At 40.3% G+C, this 14,759-nt stretch overlaps 1 protein-coding gene across 4 annotated transcripts in view; it reads right to left on the bottom strand.

The window, feature by feature from the left end:
- The window catches only part of LOC132807484 (glutamate-rich protein 1), a 63,064-nt gene that overhangs the window by 15,049 nt on the left and 33,256 nt on the right, over window positions 1–14,759 (bottom strand). For 2 of the 4 annotated variants that reach the window (XR_009641966.1, XM_060821615.1), the window contains exon 4: window positions 1,853–1,930. The exons of 1 other annotated variant lie outside the window; for it this stretch is intronic. Coding sequence is in view for 2 of the 3 variants with exons in the window: in XM_060821615.1 (XP_060677598.1) it covers window positions 1,853–1,930 (78 nt within the window). In the remaining variant the exon portion in view is untranslated. Of the gene's footprint in view, window positions 1–880; window positions 922–1,852; window positions 1,931–14,759 lie in introns of those variants that run through there. One more of the 4 variants, XM_060821630.1, reaches the window with a different exon arrangement.

Genomic DNA, 14,759 nt, shown 5'->3' with positions numbered 1-14,759 from the left:
TACTAAACATCAGGTGACCCAAAACGTCCTGGTAAGGACAACCCAGTATTATGCTTCTGGAAATTCATTGTTGGAAGTTGATGTCTTATAAACACTTGGAAAATACAAGAAAGAAAAAAAATCTCAGACAGGCAAAGTTAAATAACATTTACCTAAACTAATAAATGTTGTAGAGAGGCAGTTAATGTTGCACAAATCATGGCGTGAAAGGTCTAATGTACTAAGAAAAGAACTTTCAGCGAAGGAAAAGTAGAGTGGTGAAACTGCATAGGTCCTGGGGTCTTATACAAAGATAGGAGCTGCAAATTGGTGGAAAATTTTGATTTATCCATTTAGCTTGTAATTTTTCCTGAACCTATCAGGCATGACAATATTCCGAGGACGTCTGCAGAATGTTGATTGAAGGTGAGTTTAATGAGTCTGTAAAATGTACCATAGTTCATATAAACTTAAAAGACTTTCAATTTTTGCAGCTTAGTTAATCATCCAGAGTATTGTCGATTATTATTGGTCAAGAGATGAGAGACCACTGTCTGTTTTTTATATGTTAGTACATTTTTGAGTTTTAATAATATGGGCACTTTGTGGCAATATAAACAGGAGTTTAACATGATGGTTAACATTATTTATGTGTAAAATACAGTACTTCAAAAAATAATGTGCTTCTTGTTACATTCTTCTAAAAATGTTTGAAATAAATACTACTTTACAATTCAAATAAAAGATACTACTAACATTTTAATAAAGAGATTACTGACATGATGAACATTTTTAAAGTATTTGATGCTAATCTTGAGATTTCCAGAATTCACAAATTGTCTTAATTTACTACTTATGAGCTTTAAAAATTCCTGATTCACTTTCCAATGTTAAACTTCCATCCAGCTCTCTGGCTCTTTCATGCAATGCAGCAATGTCTACCTTTTGAGAAAGACAGTGTTAAACTAAGCAGCTCAACAAGAGGAACAGTACATTCAACATTTTATAATGATGTTATTGTTATCCATTGCAAGTTGCTGTCACAAAATTGTTGACCATGTTACATAAATTATGTCTATAAAATCCTATGTATTACAAAATTCTAATTTATTAATATATTTTACCCCCAATAACCATGTTCCCATCATAATTGTCTGTCCTCATTTTTGTTTATAAATTGCTTAGCGTCATTTAAAGTGAATGTGTGTAATTCAAGATATCGCAGTAGCTACCATTCATTACTTGATTTCATCTTTGTGTTCTATATAAATCAGATTTTAATCTGAAATCTATTTAAAACGTAAGCTAGGAGGCAAAAGCCCAGAAATAAGACTACCCCCTGTGCCTATGCCATATGGATGAAATGGGCATTTTAGAAGTTGCATGCTTTTTTGTTGTAATATTACTCAAAACAACAGAAACTGTCAGTGATATCAGTCATAACTGACATATCGTGTTCTATTAGTAACATAACACTGACGGCTTCTTGAGTGCACTCAGGAATTTCTCATGCAGAACACCAACAATGGCCTAAATGCAACAAGACATTTATTTTCGATTTAAGGAGATTTGCAACATTTTCTATAATTTTAGAAAATTTATAATCTATAATTCAAATTAAAATTTGCTTTATATGGAATGAGTCCAATTTGCAAAAGTTCAGTTAAAAGAATAAGTAAAGATTACAGAGTGTCCCAAAAACTAGTTTAATTTATTGACATAGATTTCAAAACTGTATCATTTAACTGCGTGTACATGTGAATTCAGTAATTTTGATATGCAAGAACTAAAAGTTATTATACAAAACTAAAATACACTGACTTAAACTTCAGACAAATTTTTCACACTCAAACCACCTTTTTCTAATGCTCACCTGCAGCAGTCTGATGTATCCAGGTATCATAGCTCGTAGTGGAATAAACATTTTCAAACAAGTATTTCTTTTTTGATGCTGTAGAGATATTGGAGGTTGCAACTGAATTATATTTTCAATGGGATCTTTCGCTTTCAAAATTACAGTTTAATATTAATTAACAAAACTGTAAATTTGACTCTAATGCACTCAACTTGTGAGCGCTTTATATACAAGCTTCAAGTAAGAATAAACGAAATAAGTTGCATGATCTGTCACATGTTGTCAATCTGGAATGCTTATATGTTGACAAAAGGCCTTGAGCTAGAAGGCTAAGACTACCCGCAATATATTTACAGAGATAGGCTCAGCTTTATCTGATTTTACACAATATTGATTGTCAGAATTGGAAGATAGGACATTGTGCCTAATTGCTGGCAAGGGGCCAGCAGTGTTGCCAGCACAGCCACAGAAAATCAGTGCACCTGTCTCACTTTCTTCACTACTACTACTGGTGCTATTTGCAACCCTGAAACAACTTGGTGGTCACGGTGAGGTTTTAGGCAGAGATTTTTAGAATGGTTCAGAATAGGGATTTCATTTGGGAAAGAGTGGGATGTTTGTGATGGCATAATTAGTCTGTGGATTTAATTTGGAACCAGAAGGAGCATTCCTATTCTTGCTTGCTCCACATTAAGGGATGGGGAAAACCTTAATCTAATTTTCATATTGAAATCTCCAGTAGTTCCTGAAGACTGAAGAATCTGACTGCAGCATAGTTTAGGGTTAAGGTGAGGGTTAGGGTGACTAGGGAGGAAGCCGAACCAATATTGCAGATGTCTGATTCAGGCTTGCTGTCCACCTGACAGATTGAACTTGCAGTGGATGCTTATTTCATTTGTGCAGCATACGTGCAGGGTATTCAGATTTCTGGGCTTTTGCCCCCGGCTTACATTTTAAATAATACTCAGATTGAAATTTTATTTATTCAGATCACAAAGAAAGTTTAAAATGATTCTGCATTTTTACTACACACGAATCATATTTTTATTTTGATAAAGTTGAACCAGTGTGGCCAGAAAATTGATAGCTATAGAGTTTCAAACAGAGTCATAGAGCTCATCAGAATAAGGATAGTGTACTTACACTATGCTTTGACTTCAGTAAGGCTTTTGACAAGGTGTCACATGTAAAACTGGTCAAGAACGTAAGAGCCCATGTAATCCATGCAATTTGGCAAATTGGATCCATAATTGGCTTAGTGGTAGGAGGCAGATGGTGATGGTCAAAGATTACTTTTGTGACTGGACATCTGTGTCCAGTGGCACACTACAGGGTTCAATGCTGGATCCCTTATTATTTGTCGGGTAAACTTGGGATCCAGACACAAATGTTGCTAAATCAGTGAGCTTGGAGATGACAAACATTGATGATGTGTTAAAAAAACAAGGGGGAAAGGCTTAACTGACAAGACAGTGTTAATGTGTTGATCAAATGGCCAAAACAATGCCAAATGGAATTTAATCTGGAAAGGTATGAAGCAATGCATTTTGAGATGACTAACAAGGCAATGAATAATATGGAGGATAGAAGATCAGAGGGATTTTGGTGTGCATTTCCACAGATCCACAGAGACAGGTGAATAATGTAGTTAATGAAGCATGTTACTTGAGGCATTGAATGCCAGAACAGTGAAATTATGATGTAGCTAGATAATTTGTTAGTTGGGCCACAGTTAGAATAGATCTGGTTGCCACACTAAATGAAGGGGGTGATTGCAGTAGAGAGTGTGATAGGAAACTCATTGATATATTGGCTGGGCTGGAGAATTTTCATCTGTGGAAGGATCTCTCTCTAGGCTGGGTTATCTTGTGTACAAAATTAAAGTAGCATAGATAGGGTGGATAGGATAGATAGGAAGAAACTTTTACCCTTCAGAGAGTGGTCAGTAAACCGGGGCATGGATTTAAAATGGGGCAGGAGGTGTAAAGGAGATTTAAGGAAGAACCTTTTTACCCAAAGGGTGATGGGCATATAGAACTCACCTTTTAAAAGAGTAGAGATGGGACCCATCACAACAGTTAAGAAGTATTTAAATGAACACGAAATGCTGTAGCACATTAGGCAACGGGCCAAGTGCTGAGAACTTGTTCTAGAATAGATAGGCGCTTGATAATTGCTGCAGATATAATGGGCTGTAGGGCCTCTTTCTGTGTTTTAAAACTCTATGACTCTATGATCTGTTGCATGATTCATGATTTCACAATTCATGTGTACTTCAAGTCCATTTATCTACCTTACTTTCCCTTTACATATCAGGTTTTATGGATCTCCATCTTTAAAGTTTTAAGTGCTCCAGCATCTACTTTTTTCTAGAGAAGAGAATTCCAGATTTCTGCTATATATTCCAAAAATGTACCTGCTGATGTTTAGTTCTAGTGTTAAGATAATGTCTCCTCATTGTTGATTCGCTTCCATTTTGGGTGCAATTGGCAACTCAGACACAAATTTCACCTCCAATTGTGCCCATTTTTTAAAGAATTAGAATTAGAATCTCTATAGTGTGGAAACAGGCCATTCGACTCAAAAAGTTCACATTGACCCATTCCATTATCATATATTTAGCCCTGACTAATGCATCTAACCTACACATCCCTGAACACCATGGGCAATTTAAGCATGGCCAATTCACCTAACTTGCACATCTTTGGATTGTGGGAGGACGTTGGTGCACCCGGAGGAAACCCACACAGACATGGAAGAACGTATAAACTCCACAAACAGTTGCCTGAGGCTGGAATTGAACCCGGGTTCCTGGTTTTGTGAGGCAGCAGTGCTACTGAGCCCCGAAGAGCAGTCCTATTCCATTCTATGTTTCTATTCAAATCACCAAAGGCAAAACCTGTCATGAACTAGTATATCAGACAACACTTTACAATACAATTTTTTCAAATTTTAATCAACATCCAAGGGGTTGCTATTGACCAGAACTGAACTAGACTATCCATATAAATACTATGACTACAAGAGCAGGTCACAGGCCAGGAATTTTGTGAAGCAGAATCGTTGCCTATCTCCCAAAGCCTTTTTATTATCAATATGATATGAATCAGGAATATGGTGGAATATTCCCCACTTGTTTGAATGAGTGCAACTCCAATAACACTCAGAAAACACAACATCATTCAGGATAAAGCAACCCACTTCGCAACATAAGAACAGGAGTAGGGCATTAAGCCCTTTGAGCCAGTTCCAACTTTCAATGAGATCATGGTTAATCTGGGTCTAACTTCATATATGTGCTTTTGGTTGATATCCATGAATACCTTTGCTTAACAAAAATGTATTTATATCAGATTTAAAACTAACAACTGATCCTGCATCCGCTACCATTTGCAGAAGACAGATCCAAACATCTACTATTCTTTGTATATAGAAGTGGTTCCTAATATCTCTTGAATGGTCTGGACCTAATTCTCTGACTATGACCCCTAGTTCTAGAATCCCCAACTAGCAGAAGTCATTTAATTTAACTAACCTGTCTTTTCCTGTTGATATTGTGAAGACTTCTTGATTTGCACCTCCTCAACCATTTTCAATATTCACTGCTTCCAGCACCAATGTAAAGAATCATATACAAGATACACTACATCTCATCATGACACTTCTCAAACACATGACGTCTATCACTCCAAAAGACAACAGCATCAGATAATGGGAACACAACCACCCGCAATTTCGCACACAGCATCCTGATTTGCATCTATTGCTACTGCTCCATAGTCACTAAACTCTCCAACTCTTTTTCTCTCTTCCTAGCTGACCAATCTAGATCTCCATTTTTACACAGCGAATGTTTAGGATTTGGACTACGCTGCCTGAGAGTGTGGTGGAGGCTTATTCCATTGTTGTTTTGGAAATAAAATGAGATGAGCACCTGAAAATATAAATAAATAAAAGAAAGGAAGCACATGGTGAGGTCAGTGCGAGAGAGAGAGAGAGAGAGAGAGAGAGAGAAAGAACTTGACACCCCAGTGAACCTACACAGATACTGCCTTTGCTGTTTGAATTCATGGACATTGGAATGAATCTGGGAAAATTAACAAAAGTGAACTTCACAATTGATCTTGGGGGAACTGTTAGGTGAAGTCACAGCACAGAATCAGATAAGTGAATAGTTTTAGGTGTGGCCTAGAGAAAGTCTGCAGCAGTGAGCAGAGTGGCTTCTTTCTTGATTATATATTTTTTGAGATAGGTCTCTCGATTAAACTTAAAATATAAGCCATAACTGTTAATTTAACCTGGGACAATGTTTTATAGAGGAATAAGACAATGCTATTTTCTGGGTCTGTAGATTGAGAAGGAGCAAAAGTGGCCTTTAGTAGAGTGATATGCACTTCTTGTCAGATGTGGTAGTTTAAGGAGAGTTTATGGGTTACTGCGAATTATATCTGCAATAAATGCTATTGGTTGCGAATCCTATCAGATTGAATAGATCAGTTAGAGAGACAATTAGAGGCAATGAAGAATTTGCAACAGCAATGGTATGTGATGGATGGTAGTTAATAGGAGAGGGGAAAAGTCACAGATACAGTCATATAGATGGGTTAACTCCAGGAAAGGTAAGAGAGGTAGGCAGTTAGTGCAGGAGCCTTCTGTTGCTATCCCCATTTCAAACAAGTATACTGTTTTGGAAAATGTAGCAGGTAATCGATACACAGGGGAACATAGCATGAAAAGCCAAGTTTCTGGTATTGAGACTGGCTCTAATGCAATGAGGGGTATGTTGGGTTCCAAGAGATCAATTGTGTTAGGGGACTCTCTCGTCCAAGGTACAGACAGATGTTTCTGTGGCCAGCAGCGAAAAATCAGAATGTTGTGTTGCTTCCCTGGTGCCAGGATCAAGGATGTGTCAGAGAGGGTGCAGAATGTTCTCAAGGGGGAGAGGGGCCAGCAAGAGGTCATTGTCCACATTGGAACCAAAGACATAGGAAGGGAAAAGGTTGAGATTCTGAAGGGAGATCACAGATAATTGGGCAGAAGTTTAAACAAGGAGGTCCTCGAGAGTAGTTAATATCTGGATTACTCCCAGTGCTATGAGCTAGTGAGGGCAGGAATAGGAGGATAGAGCAGATGAATGCATGGCTAAGGAGCTGGTGGAGGGAGAAGGATTCACATTCTTGGATTATTGGAATCTCTTTTAGGGTAGAGGTGACATGTCTAAGAAGGATGGATTGCACCTAAATTGGAAGGGAACTAACATACTAGCAGGGAGATTTGCTAGAACAGCTCGGGAGGATTTAAACTAGTAAGGTGGGGCAGTGGGACCCAGGGCGTTGTGAGGAAAGATATCAATCTGAGACTGGTATAGTTGAGAACAGAAGCGAGTCAAACAGTCAGGGCAGGCAGGGACAAGGTAGGACTAATAAATTAAATTGCATTTATTTCAATGCAAGGGGCCTAACAGGGAAGGCAGATGCATTCAGGGCATGGTCAGGAACATGGGATTGGGATATCATAGCAATTACAGAAACATGGCTCAGGGATGGGCAGGACTGGCAGCGTAATGTTCCCGGATACAAATGCTAAAGGAATGATAGAAAGGGAGGCAAGAGAAGAGGGAGAGTGGCATTTTTGTTAAGGGATAGCATTACAGCTGTGCTGAGGGAGGATATTCCCGGAAATACATCCAGGGAAGTTATTTAGGTGGAACTGAGAAATAAGAAAGGGATGATCACCTTATTGGGATTGTATTATTGAACCCCAAATAGGTGGAGGGAAATTGAGAAACAAACTTGTAAGGAGATCTCAGCTATCTGTAAGAATAATAGGTTAGTTATGGTAGGGGATTTTAACTTTCCAAACATAGACTGGGACTGCCATAGTGTTAAGGGTTTAGATGGAGAGGAATTTGTTAAGTGTGTACAAGAAAATTTTTGGATTCAGTATGTGGATGTATCTACTAGAGAAGGTGCAAAACTTGACCTATTCTTGGAAAATAAGGCAGGGCACATGACTGAGGTGTCAGTGGGGGAGCACTTTGGGGCCAGCGACCATAATTCTATTTTTTTTAAAATAGTGACGGAAAAGGACAGACCAGATCTAAAAGTTGAAGTTCTAAATTGGAGAAATGCCAATTTTGATGGTATTAGGCAAGAACCTTCAAAAGATGATTGGGGGCAGATGTTCGCAGGTAAAGGGACGGCTGGAAAGTGAGAAGTCTTCAGAAATGAGATCACAAGAATCCATTCCTGTTAGGTTGAAAGGAAAGGCTGGTAGGTATAGAGAATGCGGCGGGAAAGGAAGAAGCTTCACGATGGACATCCAGTCCCTGTACACCTCCATCTCCCATCACGAAGGACTCAAAGCCCTCTGCTTCTTCTTTTCCCGCCGCACCAACCAGTACCCTTCCACTGACACCCTCCTTCAACTGACTGAACTGGTCCTCACCCTGAATAACTTCTCTTTCCAATCCTCCCACTTCCTCCAAACTAAAGGAGTTGCCATGGGCACCCGCATGGGCCCCAGCTATGCCTGTCTCTTTGTAGGATATGTGGAACAGTCCATCTTCCGCAACTACACTGGCACCACCCCCCACCTTTTCCTCCGCTACATCGATGACTGTATCGGCGCTGTCTCATGCTCCCACGAGGAGGTTGAACAGTTCATCAACTTTACCAACACCTTCCATCCCAACCTCAAATTCACCTGGACTGTCTCAGACTCCTCCCTCCCCTTCCTAGACCTTTCCATTTCTATCTCGGGCGACCGACACAACACAGACATCTACTATAAACCGACTGACTCCCACAGCTACCTGGACTACACCTCCTCCCACCCTGCCCCCTGTAAAAGCTCCATCCCATATTCCCAATTCCTTCGTCTCCGCCGCATCTGCTCCCAGGAGGACCAGTTCCAATACCGTACAGCCCAGATGGCCTCCTTCTTCAAGGACCGCAGATTCCCCCCAGACGTGATCGACGATGCCCTCCACCGCATCTCCTCCACTTCCCGCTCCTCCGCCCTTGAGCCCCGCCCCTCCAACCGCCACCAAGACAGAACCCCACTGGTTCTCACCTACCACCCCACCAACCTCCGTATACAGCGTATCATCCGCCGTAATTTCCGCCAACTCCAAACGGACCCCACCACCAGGGATATATTTCCCACCCCTCCCCTATCAGCTTTCCGCAAAGACCACTCCCTTCGTGACTCCCTCGTCAGGTCCACACCCCCCACCAACCCAACCTCTACTCCCGGCACCTTCCCCTGCAACCGCAGGAAATGCAAAACTTGCGCCCACACCTCCTCCCTTACTTCTCTCCAAGGCCCCAAGGGATCCTTCCATATCCGCCACAAATTCACCTGCACCTCCACACACATCATCTATTGCATCCGCTGCACCCGATGTGACCTCCTCTATATTGGGGAGACAGGCCACCTACTTGCAGAACGCTTCAGGGAACACCTCTGGGACGCCCGAACCAACCAACCCAACCATCCCGTGGCTCAACACTTTAACTCTCCCTCCCACTCCATCGAAGACATGCAGGTCGTTGGACTCCTCCATCGCCAGAACATAACACGACGGTTGGAGGAAGAGCGCCTCATCTTCCGCCTGGGAACCCTCCAGCCACAAGGGATGAACTTGGATTTCTCCAGTTTCCTCATTTCCCCTCCCCCCACCTTGTCTCAGTCGATTCCCTTGAACTCAGTACCGCCCTCCTAACCTGCAATCCTCTTCCTGACCCCCACCCCACTCCGGCCTATCACCCTCACCTTGACCTCCTTCCACCTATCACATCTCCATCGCCCCTCCCCCAAGTCCCTCCTCCCTACCTTTTATCTTAGCCTGCTAGGCACCCTCTCCTCATTCCTGATGAAGGGCTCTGGCCCGAAACGTCGAATTTCCTGTTCCTTGGATGCTGCCTAACCTGCTGTGCTTTAACCAGCAACACATTTTCAGCAGTATACATGTACTTGGAAAGGCAAAGACTGATTCGGGATTGTCAACATGGCTTTGTGCATGGGAAATCATGGCTCACAAACTTAATTGAGTTTTTTGAAGAATTAACAAAGAGGATTGATGAGGGCAGAGAATAGATGTGATTTATATGGATTTCAGTAAGGCGTTCAACAAGGTTCCCCATGGGAGACTGGTTAGCAAGGTTAGTTCTCATGGAGTACAAGGAGTACTTGCCATTTAGATGTATAACTGGCTCAAAGGTAGAAGACAGGGTGGTGGTGGAAGGTTATTTTTCAGACTGGAGGCCTGTGACCAATGGAGTGCCACAAGGATCGGTGCTGGGTTCTCTACTTTTCGTCATTTATATGAATATGAGCGTAAGAGGTATAGTTAGTAAGTTTGCAGATGACACCAAAATTGGAGGTGCAATGGACAGCAAAGAAGGTTACCTCGGATTGCAACGGGATCTTAATCAGAAGGGCCAATGGGCTGAAGAGTGGCAGGTGGAGCTTAATTTAGATAAATATAAGATGCTGCATTTGGGAAAGCAAATCCTAGCAGGACTTATATAGTTAATGGTAAAGTCTCAGGAGTGTTACTAAACAAAGAGACCTTGGGGTGGAGGTTCATAGCTCCTTGAAAGTAGGGTCGCAGGTAGATAGGATAGTGAAGAAGGCTTTCCTTTATTGGTCAGAGTATTGAGTGCAGGAGTTGGGAGGTCATGTTGCAGCTATACAGGACATTGGTTAGGTCACTTTTGGAATATTGAAATCCTATCAGAAAGATGTGAAACTTGAAAGGGTTCAGAAAATATTTACAAGGATGTTGGCAGGGTTGGAGGATTTGAGCTATAGGGAGAGGCTGATCAGACTGGGACTGTTTTCCCTGCAGCGTCGGAGGCTAAGGGGTGACCTTATAGAGGTTTACAAAATCATGAGGGGCATGGGTAGGATAAGTAGACAAAAGTCTTTTCCCTGGGGTCTGGGAATCCAGAACTATATAGCATAGGTTTAGGATGAGAGAGGAAAGATATAAAAGAGACCTAAGGGGCAACATTTTCACGCAGAGGGTGGTATGTGTATAGAATGAGCTGCCAGAGGAAGTGGTGGAGGCTGGTACAATTTCAACATTTAAAAGGCGTTTTGATGGGTATATGAATAGGAAGGATTTGGAGGGTTATGGGTTGGGTGCTGGCAGATGTGGCTAGATTTGTCTGGGATAACTGGTTGGCATGGACGGGTTGGACTGAAGGCTCTGTTTCTGTGCTGTACATCTCTATGACTCTATGAATAAATTGCAAGAGTTTTGGGAAGAACACCAGGAATTGGGGTGAACTAAATTGATTTTGTGGCGGGAATGGGTACTGTAGATGCTGGAGCTTAGAATCAAGATTAGGGTGGTGCTGGAAAAACGCAGCAGGCCAGGCAGCATCTGAGGAGCAGGAAAATTAACTTTTCTGGCAAAAGCACTTCATCAGGAGGGCCATTTCTCATGAAGGACTTTTGCCTGAAACATTGATTTTCCTGCTCCTGACTGATGCTGCCTGACCTGCTGTGCCTTTCCAGCACCACTTTAATCTTGACTATAAATTACTTTTGTGAAGAATCAACAGGTCAAAGGACCTCCTTCTGTGTTCGGCAATTCTTGATTCAATGAAATCCTGGCATTCACTGATTCCATTAAAAATGTTACTATCTCTGTAGAGATTGAGAATATTTAAAAAGCAATTCAAACTTTCAGTCAATAGCTGAAGGAATGATGCCAACATTTCATGTTTTAATCATTTAATGGAATAAATGACTGAAAGCACAATTCATAAAATAGCATCTTCTTGCTATAAGCAATGTACACAGAGGAACATTTCCCTATTATATGTAAAATATATTGCACTCTCTGTGGAATTACAGTTCTTATAACAAACTGTTCACACTTGCTCCCAGCTGCAAATGGATTCCTGAGTTTTGACTTCACCTAGCTACTTTGAAAATACCTTTCTCAGTTTTCAGTGACTTTCTTAAATTCCCTATTGGTCAAAAAGGCTGACATGATAATTCTAATTCATATGCGTCAGAACAAATCCAACAGAGGCCATCTCCTCCCTATATCTATCCAATGTAGCTTACAAAGTCAAGAATTCTCTTATTTTTGTAGATCACACAGAATTGATGGTTATCATATTACATATTGACTTGCAGGAAACACTTTATATGATCTGAAAATGGCTTCTACTGACTTCTTCCCTCAGATAATATGAAATACATTAAACTTGATTCGTAATTGAAATGCTAATGAACTATTCTCGATCTCAACTCCATTTCAAAGGACAGAAGAACCTCAATTATACAGCCTTCAATTATCCGAATATCGGATTATCCAGCAAGATTGCAAGGTACCGAAGCTTGGCTAAACAATGTTATCCGGAACTTGATTGTCAGGAATTCGATTAACTTAACAATATACTCCCGCCAGTGCCCTTTGGATAATCGAGGATCCTTTGTAAATGGATTGTTTATAGCATAACTGTTCATAATCCATTACCTTCATCAGCTCTCTGGAACTCTGGATTACTCAGGGTTACTTCAGACACTGATGCCATTCTCTTCAAACATAAATATCTTACACTTTCATCTCACTGAAACAATCTAGGCCTCACTTTGATCCATATGAAACCACACAGGTTTGCTATTTTGAAGACTTTAGAACAGATCTTGTAATGCTCAATATCTATCCAAAATTTAAAGACAGGAATTAAAAATTCTACAACCTAATCAATCTCCTAAATGTTACATACATAGTGGGGGTCCATCAGAAATGATGTAGTGGATATTACATATTTCCTAGATTGCAAAAACTAGTTCCCATTCACCACAAGGAAAACATGCTTTATGTATCTCACTGGCCCTTTTTTAAAGGGGTAGATTAAAAATCTTCACACACTTCAAAAACATTCACACATAAGACCTCAACATGGCCTGCATTCTCAATTAGACCCTAAATAGATTGTTTCAGTGAGATGAAAATGCAAGGTATTTATGTTTGAAGAGAATGGCACATGTTTTTACCTTGACATGTTGTGGAACAAACAGGAGCAGAGACCAGTGACAGTAGACAGGGCTTCATCAAAATATTCCCACCAAAAGCTGGAATTTACAGCAATTAAAAGTGGTAGAATGGTTATAATTTATTTTGATTTTCTTCTGACTGATCACTCCTGATGTAGAACAAATTAACAGATAAACAATTGGTTATGTACTGTAATTGATAATTTTTGGCATGGGGTTTACTGGGCCATTGCATAGTTTACGTGTTGGGAGAGTGGCTGGCATAAAATTGCTTCAATATGTTTTGAAAAAAACACTCTTAATCCAGATTCCAGTGGCTACAAAATTGCAGGTACAGGTAGTCAGGATTAGGCCTCATATGAATAGAATCATCATTTTTCTCATATCACCTAAAGCAGTAAACTTGTTGGGAAAATAAAACAGTATTAATATTTTGAAAATCAGTAACTTAATAATTTACGTGCAATGTTGGAAATTTCCAAAGAAACAAATATTGATTATTGACCAACTACTGACGCACATTTTACGTCAAACAGGTAACCTATTGTGCAAAGGACGACCCTTTTGGATACTTTGGAAGTAATTCATTGTGCAAAGTTAACATTTAAAAGAAGCAAATAAATTGATTAGTTTCCATTACCTGACGAGTCAAACATTTATACTAAATTAACAGAAACAATATTCAATTCAGATTCTCAAATATGAAATTAGATATAAAAGATGCTTTTCCTTGGAGAAAAATGTGGTCCAGGACTAGGCAGAGAAACAAATTTTTTGAGAATATTGCTAATGTGATTTGAACAATTCAGTTGTTCAGCACAATGCTAAACTAGATCTTCATAAGCTACTGAAATGCCTATTTGTTTATTAAAAACTGATTCAATTTATACATAGGAACATTATTCATGATTCTGTATAGTCAAAAAAACAGTATTGTTCATAAGTGATACTGTCACAAGTACTTGGCCATTTACACAATCTTTTCATACATTGACAGGATCTGTAAGACCTGGGTGTTGTTAAAGGGTACTCCTGAAATAGGCTGCAGTTCTAGATTCCAATTCTCATAGCACTATGAAATAATCCATTTTTAACTGTCAATGTATCTACATCTACAGTGAAAGTTGTACAGAAAGTATCACATTCTATGGTACTGACAGACCAATCTATTGGGGTATAACCACAATTTTAAAAAAGGGAGGACAATTCTCAGTAGAAATGTTGCAGAAACTGTGGACTACATTTTACCAAGATTGATTAAGTGTCCAATTTGATGACTTTCATGGAGAGTTTCTTTACCTAAGTTCTCGTGCTTTACCTCATGTTATTCACGTATCATTATGGGTACCAAACCTTTCCGGTGCGCACCTCACATTATTGTGTGCTCAGTAATGGTGGATGTACTTGTCACTGCCAGGATCTCCTGCCATTCCTGGTCCTAGCTCCATTTTTCAACTATAACTGTGCACCAGGTCAAGCGCTGCCCTTCATAGCTCATGTGTATGAAGAATGATCACAAAGATGGATGAGCAAGGGAAGTTAGCTCCCTGCTTTGTTGACAAGGACCTGGAGCCTCACACTCACTCTATCCCTCCTGGATCTAACTCCCAACAAGGTTCATGATCTGCAACTCTGACTATTACATGCAGCATTTTCCCTCATTCACTCTCACCTTCACCTGTTCAACCCACCACATTACTAACCCTACATGGGGCATGTCTCCTACTCACTCATTCATAATGTCTCACTCCCTATCGCCCACTTGCACCTGTACTAACAGTAATGTTAGTCATTTTTTGTCTAACTCAATCCCTTCCTTTGTTTCATTTCAGAGGGAAATATCCCACAATAGGGCAGAGAGAAAGAGATAAGGTGGGTAGTGGGGTGTTCAATACCGGTC

The sequence above is a fragment of the Hemiscyllium ocellatum genome, chromosome 3, assembly GCF_020745735.1.
Source record: "Hemiscyllium ocellatum isolate sHemOce1 chromosome 3, sHemOce1.pat.X.cur, whole genome shotgun sequence".
NCBI lineage: Eukaryota > Metazoa > Chordata > Chondrichthyes > Orectolobiformes > Hemiscylliidae > Hemiscyllium > Hemiscyllium ocellatum.
Note: the sequence above shows the minus strand (reverse complement) of the source record. Positions and strands in the feature narration are given on the sequence as shown.